Source organism: Gopherus evgoodei, chromosome 6 (genome assembly GCF_007399415.2).
Source record: "Gopherus evgoodei ecotype Sinaloan lineage chromosome 6, rGopEvg1_v1.p, whole genome shotgun sequence".
NCBI lineage: Eukaryota > Metazoa > Chordata > Testudines > Testudinidae > Gopherus > Gopherus evgoodei.
In genome coordinates this window covers 80091791-80107348 of record NC_044327.1, presented here as the reverse complement: position 1 = coordinate 80107348, position 15558 = coordinate 80091791, and the positions used below count along the sequence as shown (strand labels likewise).

The following is a 15558-nucleotide window of genomic DNA, read 5'->3' as shown; positions in this document are numbered from 1 at the left end:
TTTCAGCATAAGCTTTCGTGGGCTACAGGTCACTTTTTCGGATGCATAGAATGGAACACACAGACAGGAGACATTTATACATACAGAGAACATGAAAAGGTGAAAGTATGCATACCAACTGTAAGAGGCCAATCAATTGACATGAGCTATTGTCAGCAGGAGAAAAAAAAACCATTAAAGTGATAACTGAGATGACCCATGGAAGGTGCAGTTTTTCCACAATTCTATTTATAAATAGGCTGTCTATTATAAGAAATAGAGTTTTGCTCTAGATGTAACTCAAGGCCATGTGAGCATACAGACAACCTGACTATTTGGTGAAATAAACGCTCTCTTGCAAAAGCGGATGCTGGCAATTAAGTGGACTCTGTGGTTATCCTCTGGCCAGAGCTGAAGTACTTTCTATTATACAAGTGGCATCATCACTGAAGCGACTACCCGGTGAGCACTGGAAGGACCCTCAAACACTAACACATAGTACAATGCAATATGGAATCACCTGCCACAGAGAGAACTTGCCTAGAAAGCCTAACCCATCTACAATGGAAAGAAACCAGATTAAGTTTTGACATTTAGTAATTAAATCTAAAGTGCCCACTCACTCATGCTAAATGAAAGGAAAAGGTCATCCCCAGTGAATATGTGGATGGGGATGGTTGAAGCTATCAATTTCCAAAGTATTTAAAGCTTTCACTTTATTAAAAAGGTAAATTTCTAGTCTTTGTGATTACAAAGATCTCTTTCAAAACATGAATGGGGCACTATCTTCCCACTTCTGTGGGCAAATCTCTAGTACCTCTGCTATACAACTCTCAACACTCAGACTATGCCTACACTAGGACTTTTGCACAGTCTGTTAAGCACAAGTAGAGGCATTATTAGATAGCCCGGCTCTACACCAGTGCTTTCCATTGTTGCAGCTGCATTGATACTAGACTAGACAAACTATGCAAAGAGTTCTTGAGTGACACACCCTAGAAAAGTAAAGCTAGCAAAAAACTGTTTCGCTGATGCTATTCAGAGCCCTAAGAGCAAAAGTGAAACCGTCAAGCATCAAATAAATTTAACTCTCCTTCTAGACATTCAAACTGGGAAGTACAACCCAAAAAACATAGGAAAAAGGTATCATAGGGTGAGAAACCTCTCAGGCAGGTGGCTTTGAGGTGCCGGGAAAGTGAGAGAAAGTTGCTCCTCCTCCATTCCAGCAGCTGGGACAGGAAGTGGCTCCCAATCTCCCAAATTACTCAGACATTGACCATCTTGGATGATGATATGAAACACTAAGTTTTCAAGCAGAGTCCAAGGACAGCATCCTCTGATCTTTGCAGCTGCGAGGTGTGAAAAATGGGACATACTGGGCTTTTCACTACACTGGACATCACAGCCAGACCTCCTTCCCCTGCATCTTTCATAGTGACCTCTGGCTTTAGTGTTCTGTTTAACAGACATCCGGTAAAAGTTTTTCAGCTTCTAGATTGGGTAACAACCACATGGCCAGGGTTATAAAACCAACAAATTCTTCCTGCCCGCATGGACAAAAAATACAACTATATTGGATTCCCTACCAAGTTTCCTTAACATGACTATGGCTATGTCTTTGTTCATTTTTACATTGATAACTAACTCATTTTTGATGAATTTGAACAAAAGATGACAATGATAATGGCACAATGTGTGTTGACCGCACCATATGTTTTAATAGCTAGCAGCACCACAGTAAAACTTACGCTCAAGTTCTACGATCTAGGATCTTTGTACTGGATAACATATCTAGAGGAGCAGCAAAGAATCCTGTGGCACCTTATAGACTAACAGACGTTTTGGAGCATTGCATTTAATTCTTACATCAAAAAGGCAGCCAGCACTTTCAACCAACTTATCAAGCATATGTGGGATAAAAGAAAGTCAGCACTGAGCATCAAGATTTGGGTGTACCAGACATTCATTTTGTGCACACTGTGGAGAGACTCAGACCACCTACATCAGAGGTAAGAAAAAGCTAGACACCTTCCACACCCGCTGTCTTTGCTGTATTCTAAATGTCATGTGGGAAACCAAAGTTCTAACACTGAAGTATTTAAGAAAGCAAAATTACCAAGTCTCAAACACAGACAACTCCTTGGCTTGATAATCTGCACTCAGTGGACATGATGGACACATTCCAAAGGGCTCCTGTATGGAGAACTTGCAGATGCTCCAACGCCATTGGGACAACCTCGGTTCAGAGTCAAGGATGGTTGCAAGAGAAACTTGAATACCTTCAGTGTCAACACTGCAAGCTAGGAAGACTACTCTTGGGGAAATTCTGCGCTACTGTAGCGCAGCAGAAAAATGCACCCCTCTGCAGATTTTTTTTGCGTTCTTGCAGAAAATGGTTTCTATGGGGAAGCAAAGAGAAGCTGCACCAGTACTCAACTCACTGCTTCTCGGCAGCTCAGACATATCTGTTCGGGCAGCTGGGGGAAAGGTAAAAATCACTAGGGTAAGGAGTCTGGGGATGCCCCAGCCACCCGGGGACATTAGTCCCAGCTGGGGCAGCAAGGGGGGGGATGCAGAGGGAAGGGGAGGACAGAGACCGAGTGCCCCCTTCCCTGCACAGAGCAGCCGGGAATCACACCATTTTCAATTATTTTGGTAATGTACTTCAAAATACTTTTCAGGAAATCACCGAAAATGGTGTGATTATATTGTTACAGTGTGTGTGTTATTTTGACAATTAAAATATGCAGAATTTTACAGAATTTTAGAATATTGTGTACAGAATTTCTCATTTTTTGGTGCAGAATTACCAGATAAGCAACAGGCTACAACAGAGGACTATACTGCACCAGAAAGTCATCTACGCTGAAGAGATAGCTGACAGAGAAGAAAATGGAGAGATGAGAAATGTAGCAGGCTTCAAGCACTAGTAGCATATCAGCTTCTTCTTCTGGCCCCAAGTTATGCCTACATTATCTGTGGCAAACTGCTATCACTTCAGAATTGGACTTTTTAAGTGTTTGCAATGCTTACACCATTGTCTTTTAAGATGGACGGTTGCCATTCCATCACACAGCTAACTCAGTGTAAAATCTTAGGGGAGACAAAATTATAGTTTTTACCTAGTCAAAGTCAACCCTACACATTCCCATCTGAGGTTGATCCTGCCTACCTATACCAAGGTAAAAGTACAGAGTGAAATAACTAACATTCATTATCTCATTGTAAACACACACTTTCAGCAAGGAAGGCATAGCCTTAGCCTTACATTAGGGACCTGTCTTCACCAGACTTTTGACTGACAATTAACTCCGGGTAATTAACATTTGTGAAGGCTTGCATGGACATATCTCCCAACTGTGAAACAAGTGATCCAGTCACTCAAGGCACAAAAGTATAGTGTAAACATACCCTAAGGGTCTCTATACAACTGAAAACACTATGTGTGGGGGGGAGAGGGGCGGGATTAAGTTTACCTTGAAATACTAAACTGCAATACCCTACAACAATGATACTCAACCAGTGACTAACTCATGATGTATTTGTCTCTCTTAGCTGCAGCTCTCTTTTTGGGCTATGAAAAATTTTCAAATTATATCAGATTTTTGAGCTGCTAAAACTATAATGTTGAATATGCATAAAATTGATTATAAAAATTGTTACTCCCCTCTTGGCAATATTAAGATCTCGGCTACCAATCTTGATTCAAAGATCTGAATTCTCAAAGCAAGTATTCCAAAATTATTTCAGAAGTCTCATGTTCAGTAAGTTAACAAACCCACAGGTTTTTATAAGCTATTTCTTGTGACCCATAGAATAATGAAAATAGTAGTAATAAAGTAATGATATTTTTCCGCACATCATTTACCAGATTACTCTACAGTAGGGGTTCTCAATATTTTTCTTTCTGAGCCCCCTCTGCCTCCCAATACGCTATAAAAACTCCACAGCCCTCCTGTACCGTAACAACCACTTTTCTGCATATAAAAGCCAGGGCCTGCATTAGGGGGAGCCAGCAGGGCAACTGCATGAGGCCCCACAAAGCTAAGCTGTTAAGGCTTTGGCTTCAACCATTGGGCGCGGGGCTCAGGTCAGCATGGCTTCAGCACTCTGCCCTAAACCCTGATGGGTCTAATGCCAGCCCTGCTTGGCAGACCCCCTGAAATCTGCTTGCAGCCCCACAGGAGGCCCTGGACACCTGGTTGAGAACTACTGCTTTACAGCTTGCAACTATTTAATAGAAATCCTTATGTCTGGGATCTGTAAGCTGAATGGTTTAAGTCTGCTTACATATCATTGTTTTTTTCTTGAATCTTTACAATTAATAAAAAAATCAGTTTCTGTATAAAAATGTTTTAGATTCCTCTCTCCAAACAAATATCAAAATACTTACTGTATTCATTTTCAGTCCTGGTCTTTAAATGAGAAGTTGCACTTGTGTAACTTAATTGATTTTAAATACCACTAGTTACACAGGTGCAAACAGGTAGCATATTCCTTATTTACAGTTTAAGTTTACTTATAGGAACGCACTAACAGAACTAGATCAATTCTGAATCAATTTAGTTTGTTTTCAAGCCCCCATGCCTATCCATTCTTTTACTTGACCACACCTGCTATTACTTTTAAGTCTAAGAAACAAAACCTAATGTGTATTACATTGAAGCTGAATAAACTTGGGCACTCCATTAGTTACTCACAGTGGATGAAGAAAAGCGAGCGAGATCATAGGCCAGCTCCCAGAAATTCATTAGCATGTTAGGGTAAATCCTGGCCAACAAGAGTTAACTTGATGCTCCCCCCACGCCGAAGAGTTGCAGGCACAGATGTCGAGACCACGTCCGGGTAAAACCCTCAAACCCCAGAAGGAAATGCGCAGCGGTAGTGAAGAAAATCACTTCTCCCTTGGCTCGGAGGCGGAATCCTGAGCTACCTACCGACCATTTCTGCCCCACGCTCGGGAACTAGGCTGAGGGGGACCCTGTCAAACCCAAAGGGAAACACAGACCGAGGAGCCTCTCACTCCCACCCTTCCCACTGACAGGCTGCGGGACCCGCGACGGACACAAGCCTCCTTCCCCGCGTACGCCACGAGCCCACCCGCACAAGACACTGCGGCCCACAGGAGTCAATAGCCGAACCCCCGGGCCGGGCACCGCGGCGCCCGCTACCCCATTGCGCTACCCGAACGGAACCCCCATGTCCCATGCACGCCCAGCGGGGCCTGACCTCCCCAGTGCCCTCTCCACCGCTCACCATGTTGCTGCCGCCTCCTGCTGCCACTCCAGCCGCCCGGCCTCTCCCAGCTCCCAGCACATAAATCCGCGCGTGCCCCGCACAGGCAGCGGCCGAAAGGGGGGGGGGGGGGGGGGGATCGGCGCGCGTTAAGCGAGGAACCTCGGCGGGCACCGGCTTCTGCCCGGCTCACACCTCACAAAGGTCACGGCAGGACCCCACCTCCCAAGGACCTTTAGAGCAGCTAAGACAATTGCCTGCACAAACTGGAGCCCGCACTGCAGCCCGCACCAGATCCACTGACTCTCTCGCCTCGCCGGGCGGCTAACAACACGCAGGCAGGCAGGACAGCCGCCTGCCCAGGGTAACAACAGTATCTCTGCCAGCTTCTTTCCGTCAGGCGAGACCGGGGCAGCCTATACCGCAGAATGCTCGGGGCGGCGGCAGCAGGACCCCATTCACGTGACACGGAAGGTCACCACCAGAGACCTTTTGTCCCATGCCGGGAGGGACAAAATGATCTAGGGCGCCCACCTGAGTTCCCAACCCCTTCTACGCCGCTACCCTCCCACCCCTGGCCGGCGGGCCCTGCGAGGGACGGGCTGGGGAGTGAGCGCAGGTGGCTAAGAGGGGCCGGCGGCCCTGGGAGGCCAGATCGGGAGAGGAGGTGTAGGGGGCGGAGCCTGGGCCGCCTGCTCGGATCGTTCTCCGGGGGGAGGGTCGTGACCGAGACAGGGGCTGCTGAGCCTGACGCACTGCGGTCGCTGGTACAAACAAACCGCGACTCGCAGAACGGGGTGGGTGGGGGAAGAAAGATGCCTCGTGCGCTTGCGCCGCCGTGACTCCTGGCGGCCTTTCCCTTGAGCAAGCGCGCTAAGAGCAGCAGACATCTTGTGAGCGCCGCTGAACCCGGAAGTGGTGTGGATGGTGTTGGATGAGAGAAGCGCTTGCGCGGCCCCTCTGGGGCGGGCTTCGGGTCCGCTGCGGCGGGGACCTGCAACTGCTGGACCCCGCGGCTCCTCCCTGCCTCACGCCGGCTCTTGCGGCTGCAGCCCTCCGCTTGTGGCAGCCTGTGAGCCCTGCTCGGGGAGGCAGCTGCATGTTGTTCCCAGGGAGCCGGGAACGCCGCTACAACACCCCTGGGGCGCCGCCCTGTCTTTACGTCACGCTTGTGGCCGCCCTCCCAACCAACCGGTCTGCTCTCCACGCCAGCCCCAGAGGGACGCGCAGGCCTAACCACGCCACATTCCCCTTGCACCTCTGTAGCGATCTGCTCCGGCATGGGAACGTGCTAATCTGGGGTGATCCAGCATCATGCCCATCACCACAGCACCTGCTAATTCTGGCCGTCAGCACGATCGCCTTCACAGCTGCTAGGGTCACGTTCATCGTCTCCCTGGCATGTACCCACTTCTATTTGTGGCCCCCAAGAATCCATGCCCCTCGTCTTGAAGTCCATCTACGCACCACAAGCGCCCACTCCTGTGAGGATGTGTGATCTTCTCAGCCACCCTGTATTAGGACAATCCTCTTGGTGGTCATTGCAGGTGATGCTTCAGAACAGGGAGTTTTTACACCTGTTGACTGGAAAGAGTGGTTTTGGGAGCAGAATATTTTGTGATGGTTGGAAATTGGTGTTAGTATATAATATCTTTCCTCAACAGAACTATGAGAGCTTTAGCCTCTCACACTCATCCAGCCTGGAAGCAGGCCTATCTCACACACACGAGAACATGCACCATCTGCCATTCAGTCTGGAAGCAGTTGTATAGTGCACATGAGAGAATGAACTCACCAACCACGTTTCAGTCTGGAAACAACCCTATTACCCAGACATAAGAGTGCATGAGATGCCTACTACTAGACCCCCTCCCACACACACAAGCAAGTGTGCCTACCACCACCTGATCTGGAAATGTCACCTTGACACACATACAAGGCAGCTCACTCCTTGGCCTGGAAGTAGCCTCTTCCACATATTCCCAATACAAAGTGTTCATGGCCACCACCCTCTTGTCTGGAAATAGCTGCACCAAGATGGCATTCAAGTTCACCACCAGCACCACCCAGCCTGAAAGCTTCCCACACATACCTGAGAAAGAGAACATGTGCCTATTGTATTGTATCCTGGAGTTTCCTCATCCCACCCCTACACACACAAGAGACTACATGCACTCTGCTATCTGCCCTGGAGGCAGCCTACATGCACCAACCTCACTTCTATCTTAAACCAGCCCTAGAAGACAGCATGGGTTCACTTTGTTCTTGTTCACTCAGCTTAGCCAACCAGATTGATGTGTGCTCCCTTTGCTTCTGTGCTGTCCCAACAGAACATGCCTTCACACCAACACCTGGCTCCAAGAAACCCTTCCCAGGAGAGCACACCCATTTTGACAAACTGTAATTGAAATAAGGGGGAAATAATTACCTCTCATCCTGCTTCTTTGATTCCATGACATGGGATTCCCACTCTTGAAGCTGTGAATCAAGAATGTGAATTCTGCATGAATGGTGTCTTTAAAGAAAACATCTTCTGTTTATGTACATCTGTCTGTATAAAAACTAACGTAAATTGCTTGCAGAGAATCCCAAAAGTGGGGAACAACAGCAAGATATTTCAAAAACTCAAATTCTCGCATATATCAAAAAATGTAGTGACATTCTAGCAATCATCATCGAGAGTCAAACAGACATTCTCAATTTTTTTTTTTAAAACACACACCAACCAAAAAAACCCAAACTCAACATTATGAAAAGATTTCATTGGAACGTCATTCAAATGGTTCTGGCATATTTAAATTATGTTAGTAACTTTTGGATAACAAATTTGTTAAAAGTTACTTAAATTATGCATTGCAACAGACTTAAAATGGTAAAACCACTGACAGTGACACTGACAGGTTGTGACATTTTAAAATAATTTAACTCAAAGCATTAATCAAAAAAGGGAGGAGGAAAAAGACCTCAAATTACCAAAATACAAAAGGTATGCACTAACTGAAAAGATACAAATCTCATTCACAATATAAAAAGCATTAAATTGAAAAGCAACAAATTTGAAACTGCTAAAGTATTTTTTAACAAAATGCATAATTAATTTATGGAACTCTCTGCCACAAGATCTCGCTGGTAAGAGCTTGTGATGATTTAAGAAAAGAGTAGGCATTGATAATGAGACCATGCATAGTTACATTAGACAAAACTAAAAATGTCTTAGAGGTTGGTTTATACTCTAAAACATGAGGATTTATATTCCTTCTAAAATATTTGTATTTCAATTAATGGTGATTAAAGGATGTAGAACAACAGGCAACACACAGACACACAATTTGACTATAGTCAATGTAAGCACCACGTGGAAGTTGTCTTTAAGAGGGACTTAAATATGGACTGAATAGGGACTTTGCAAGTGAGCTCAGGAAGATTGTGCCATGGAGTATTAAATTACATTGGAAAAAGCACCTATGTTCTGTCTATACTAGTGTTTTCTCTAAAACCTGTAGAGTTGTCTCACTGGGAAATTGTCAGAATCATGCTAGGGTAGACAAGCCCTAAGTGCCTAGGATTAGGAAATAACATCCTTTAAGGTCACTTATCTTTCACTTTTTTCTGAAACATCTGGTATCAATCATTACTGGAAACTAGATACCAAATTACATAAATCACACCTGATCCTGTATGGGAATTTCTATGTTCCTATTATCCATTTCAAACAATAACGAGTCCTTAGTTTTGCGGAGTATGACTACATATCACAAAAAATCCTAAGGTTTTCTGTGGTGGCTCAGATCCATTCTTACTTCTCAGCCTCTTCTTTCACTTCCGTCAGTTCTGTTTCTTCCATAGTGTTAAACTTATTCCTCTAGGTCTTCTTTTCTGGTCTACACAGGAAAAAACAAACCTTGAATAATATGTCTAGGACACAACTGTATTCCAGTGGGACTGTTCCAACCTAGAACTAGGCCTCAAAGGAACCTTATCATGTACTATGATCCAATTTGACCTAGCAAGCCTATGACATAACAAAACCATGACATAACATGGTGTGACATTATCTGATTAAAATATGACCATATAGATCATTATTGCAACCACTGTTATATATTTGCAGCAAATTTTGTATAAAGGTTGTCAAATGCGGTGTCTATGAAAAAGTTATGATTTGCTGGTGGTGATTATGCTATCTGTATGCATGTATCATTTTTGTATTTTTAATAGTAAATATTGACTCTATAGCTGGATTTCAAATGTTGGCTGCTGGGGTAGCTAGCCAGCACATATTGGAGGGACTATTCAAATTAAGTGATTCATCAAGAAACACTTGGTTGATGACAGACTGTCTGAGATGCCCATCTACACTGAGTGGACTGTTCTGTAAACATGCTGTCTGGAGTGTAGGTAATGGCTTCCTGCAATGACCAGGGCTGGCTCTAAGCACCAGCATTCCAAGCTTGGGATGGCCCTTTTTTCAAGGGGCAGCATTCCGGCTCATTGGGGACAGCACTTTTCAAGTGCAGCACTCCGTGCCCCCTCGCTTTTTTTCGCTTGGGGCAGCAAAAGACCTGGAGCCGACTCTGGCAATGACTGAAGGAAATTGGCCATGAACATGTGACTTGCCCATATGACTCCAAACTCTATCTTGTTGCTGTAATTTTCCACAGTAATAACAATGAGATGCCTTCCACGTGGCGAAAGCTATAAAAGGACCTGAAAACTCCTCCATTTTGTCTTCAGTCCTGCTTCGTTCCTCTGGAGGAACTTTGCTACAAACTGAAGCTCTGAACAAAGGACTAAATGACCCATCCAAGCTGTGGATGTATTCCAGAGACTTGACTTAAGCCAGCAGTTTATTCCATCACTGCTACAAGCGTGAACCAAGAACTTTGCCAATACAGTATGTAATTGGTTCCTTTAAACAATTTTAACTCTCACTTTTCATTCTTTTTCTTTCTTTGCATAAATAAACCCAGGGGCGGCTCCAGGCCCCAGCATGCCAAGAGCGTGCTTGGGGCGGCAAGCCACGAGGGGTGCTCCGCTGGTGCCGTGAGGGCGGCAGGCAGACTGCCTCCGGTGGCTTACCTGCGGAGGGTCCACTGGTCCCGCGGCTTCGGAGGACCTCCCGCAGCTGTGCCTGCGGAGGGGCCACTGGTCCTGCGGCTTTGGCACGCCTGCTGGAGGTCCGCCGAAGCCGTGGGACCAGTGGACCCTCTGCAGGCACGCCTGCGGGAGGCAGCCTGCCTGCCATGCTTGGGATGGCAAAATCCCTAGAGCCGCCCCTGAATAAACCTTTAGATTTTAGATACTAAAAGATTGGCATCAGCGTGATTTTTGAGTAAGATCAAAGTAATATATTGACCTGGATGTGTGACTGGTCCTTTGGGATCAGAAGAACCTTTTATTTGATGAGACTGGTTGTAAAGAACCACTCATCTCTGAATCCAGTGTTTTTGGTGGTGATATAAGAACTGGAATGCCTGAGGAAACTGCCTTTATGTTTTCTTGTTAGCCAGTGTGGTAAAAGAGTTTTAATTTTGTGGCTGGTTTGGTATATCTTATAAAAGAATAACCACCAGTTTTGGGTTGTGTTTGACCTGTTTCTCAGCAGTTCATCCTGAACGTAGCATCCTCAGTTGTGACCCACTAAGGCACAGTTACACATGGTTAGCACATAACTATTTTGTAACTGGGTATTCTGATATGTTTGCTGTGTAGATAGGGTATCAATGGTACAGAAAGGAAGGAAACTGCTTCTAGTAAGAAGAATGTTGTTGCACCAGTTAGCTGCCATGGAAGACAAAATCTCAGCAATATTACAATATTCTTTCTAGAAGCAGCAAAGAATCCTGTGGCACCTTATAGACTAACAGATGTTTTGGAGCATGAGCTTTCGTGGGTGAATACCCACTTCCTCAGATGCATGTAATGGAAATATCCAGGGGCAGGTATATATATGTGTGCTAGCAAGCAAGCTAGAGATAACGAGGTCGCTGTCCCTTGCCCACAGACAACCTGCCAACCTGAAACATATTCTCACCAGTAACTGCACACCACACCATAATAACTCTAGCTCAGGAACCAATCCATGCAACAAACCTCGATGCCAACTCTGCCCACATATCTACACCAGCGACACCATCACAGGACCTAACCAGATCAGCCACACCATCACTGGTTCATTCACCTGCACATCCACCAATGTAATATACGCCATCATATGCCAGCAATGCCCCTCTGCTATGTACATCGGCCAAACTGGACAGTCTCTACGGAAAAGGATAAATGGACACAAATCAGACATTAGGAATGGCAATATACAAAAACCTGTAGGAGAGCACTTCAACCTCCCTGGCCACACTATAGCAGACCTTCAGGTGGCCATCCTACAGCAAAAAAACTTCAGGACCAGACTTCAAAGAGAAACTGCTGAGCTTCAGTTCATCTGCAAATTTGACACCATCAGCTCAGGATTGAACAAAGACTGTGAATGTCTTGCCAATTACAGAACCAGTTTCTCCTCTCTTGGTTTTCACACCTCAGCTGCTAGAACAGGGCCTCATCCTCCCTGATTGAACTGACCTCGTTATCTCTAGCTTGCTTGCTAGCACACATATATATACCTGCCCCTGGATATTTCCATTACATGCATCTGAGGAAGTGGGTATTCACCCACGAAAGCTCATGCTCCAAAACGTCTGTTAGTCTATAAGGTGCCACAGGATTCTTTGCTGCTTTTACAGATCCAGACTAACACGGCTACCCTCTGATACTTTCTAGAAGCAGTTGGCAGATTTGGGCACGTTCCACTCCACTTCCTAGCTGACAAATTTTATAACCTTATTTGGAAGATCCTGTTTATATTGTCTCCCAAGTAACATCAAAATGTCCCAGAAATTTTCAAATGGAAAATTCTAATGAAAATTTGTATGGATAATAGCTTGAGAAATCCAAAGAAGACCACAATATAAGGTTAATATACAGCAGTTGAAGCCATTGGAGTAGTGATAGAGAAATATGCATTCTATGACAAACCCATCTATGCTGCTTAGAGCACTTGATTGACAAAGGATATGAGGCAGATCCAGAAAAAGTCAAGGCTATAGTTAAAATGCCAGCACTAAAAATAATGTAGTTCCTTGGTATGATAAAACATTGGGGGAAAATTGCAGGATGACATATTGGAAAGAATCTGAGAGATCCCCAGTCTTTCAAAATGCTGGGTGTGAGCCTGGATGTTGATGTAGTAGTCTAGCCTAGGATAAGACCTATCACAGAATATGAAATCATGCAAGTCTTGTAGAATACACAGAAGGACAACTTAAGACCCTCTCATCATACCCAGAGCTATGTTCATTATGCCTGTGAAAAGATAGTACTAGATTTGTGTGAAGAAAAGGTACATCTCTCTCTAGCAAGGATTTCTACAAATTTAGAAAAATGATGACTAAGTCTTGCGGGACCTGCACAGTCATAGACGTTTTTAAAAGATATCTTTTCTTGTTTGGGCATTATAGAATAAATAATTACTGAAATACACCACAGTTTCTCATCTCTGACTCCCACGTTTTTGCACTTCACATACATCAATTCCAATCTATCTATAGTACCGATTTAGCCCCTATTATCATAGTATCTGTCCATCTCACAGTCTTTAATGTATTTATCATCACAACACCCATCTAAAGTAGGCACTACTATTATCTACCTGAGGCACAGAGAGTCCCTGTAACTTGCCCAAATTAAACAAGAAATCTAGTGGAGCAGGGCCTGGAACCCAGGTTTCCCAAATCCTACGGTCGTACCTGAACCAGTGGGTCACCCTTTGCCATTATCCATAATGGAATGGATACACAAACCAAACACAGAAGAAATGATTAACATTTGTGAAAATGTCTGTGCATACATATACTTTATTTTTCTGCAAAAGTTCATTTAATTTTATGTTTACATATAAAACAATGAAAAACAAGTTTATCCTTATATTTTACTTTGTACATATTTAAAAGTAAATCTGTACCATGATCATATTTATGTGAAAATATAAATTGTTTACAGCAAGACTAGTTATCACAAGTGGAAATATTTCACTTTTGATACTCCAGTCAAACTGAGGAGTTTCATCTCACTTTTGCTCTTTTCCTTCTTAGTTGTAGGCATCACATGTATATGGTAATATATCACTAATTCTGGTAATACATAATTAATAATTATCTGACAGAATGAAAATATTTATGTTGTCTGTGTATTAAATTTAGCAAACTAATGGAAATATTTGCATACACAGCCCTTACAGGATCAGGATGTAAATTAGTAGCAGAATCAAGAATAGAAGGCTGAAATCCATATTTCCATTCTTTTGCTTTAGGAGACAGACTAGAACAAGTTCCATTCCCATATGTGAGATCTCTTTTTTGTTCTTCATTTTGTTGGCAGGTTTCTACCCTAACAGCTGGAGAACATAAGAATATTGCTTAAAAGGTGATTGACATGCAAGAAAACATTAAATAAAATGGTTTTTAAATTATTAAAATTTATTCTGTTAAACTATTAAAAGGGGTTGGTTATTGGGGTTTTTTGTGGGGGGCGTGTTTCAGGGGTAGGAAGGTTTGAATTGCTTCTCTTTCAGTGAACCATTTTGAATCCACTGTGTAAAACAGACATTTTTCCGACATTCTTACATGAAAAATCACATGTACTTGGGCTTAGAGAGTGTTACTATGTTAAAACACTGCTTCATTATGTTGTGTTAAAGAACATAAATAATTTATTTTTACATTAGGTAAGACTTTTTGTTTTGCTTACCTAACTGAGACTATATGCAAAAGCACACTTGTTTTTTTGGTTACCTTGTACTCTCCTCACTGGTCTCCCACCAGTTTGCCTCTTTTATCCATCTGTTTCATCATGTCATAAAGCCAGGATTGTAAGATTGCAAACCCTCTGGGTTCTTTTTCCTGGATGTTTGTGTAACCCTTAGCAGAATAGCATCTAGATTCCTGACTGGCCCTCTTGGATGCTATTGTAAAATAATAATTTTCTATCCTATCTACTTCTAGAGAAAAACAACCTAGTAATTTTGTTAAATCCACATTGGAATTATAAATTAATATAATGAATCATCTATGAAAATAGCGCCTTTCGTATATTAGTTCCTACACATATGACACACACACAAAAATATTACACACTAAGTATATAAAACATATTCTTTCCACATGAGAGGACAATGGACACATGATCAAACTGCAGACTCCAGGTTTGCTACTTAAAACAGGGCAGGTAACAGTCCTAACTGTACCCATTGTATATCCTTTTATAAATGGCTACTGTTATTTTGTACAAAGAAGCTAACTTGAAATTTACTTCTGATGGTAAAAACGTATTTCCTTTGTGCTCTAAGAATCAAGTTGTTCAGCAGAAAGTGCATTCTTGCTGAGCAGTGTAGGTAGAACTGAAAGGCCTGTGGAGTGTTATGATTTGGCTTAACCACTAAAAACTAAAATGAATTTTAACAATAAATCTCTTTTCATGAGTGTGTCCTTTTAAATAAAACTGCATGGTTCTGATATTTTCTTCAGTTTTCCCTTACTTTGTTTTAAGATATATTAAAGTGCTTTAAAACTGGTGTTGAAAGAACAATGAGAATTTAATTACATTAGCCACAGGCGAGCATAGGCTGCAGTTTTCCAGTGTGGTATTCCTATGTAAAGATCTTATCAGGAGTGAGAGGACTACAAATTGGCAAAGTGTTCCAGATACATATAGCACAAAATGTAAAGTTCTTTGCTCTTTCAGTGTTAGAGCTAATAGCATATGGTGAACAATGAACTCATATCTGCAGTGCAAGTGGGGAAAAGAGCTTATGTAGGTTTGCAGGAGCTGGACCACTGAAGGTCTTATAGGTCAGAAACAGAATTTTAAAATCAATCCACTGCTTCACAGGGAACTAGTGTAATGAACAAAGAAACTACAGTATGTTCTGAGGCTTGGGAGCAAGTTAACAACCTGACTGCAGCATTCTTCAAAAGCTCTGCAGAAGTGCCATAGGCCTAGTCAGTGTTTGCATTCCTGAGGCATCCAAAAACATGTATTCCAAGCACTTGGACATATTATTACTTACCTTCTACTGATTCTCTCTCTATACAACAAAAACAGCAGCAACAACAAAGCTTTACTGCCCAAGAATATTCTGTCGCTTCATGTTTATGAATGTGCATAAGTAAGTTCTGCAGTAAAGAAATTACATTAAAACCTAATACTAGCAAATAGGAAATCTCTTTCCCATATTTGTAATCCATGCACATGCTTCTGCATTCCACACAAGAATGTGGATTTGTGGTACTCCTG

At 43.2% G+C, this 15558-nt stretch overlaps 1 protein-coding gene across 3 annotated transcripts in view; it reads right to left on the bottom strand.

Annotated features, from left to right (window-relative positions):
- Positions 1–9986, bottom strand: part of TMEM161B (transmembrane protein 161B) — an 83138-nt gene extending 73152 nt beyond the window's left edge. Inside the window, exon 1 of one of the 3 annotated variants that reach the window (XM_030565864.1) lies at positions 5236–9986. In XM_030565864.1, coding sequence (XP_030421724.1) covers positions 5236–5238 — 3 coding nt within the window. In that variant the 5' untranslated portion in view covers positions 5239–9986. Of the gene's footprint in view, positions 1–4679; positions 5181–5235 lie in introns of those variants that run through there. The other 2 variants (XM_030565865.1, XM_030565863.1) reach the window with 2 other exon arrangements.
- Positions 9987–15558: the final 5572 nt, after the last annotated feature.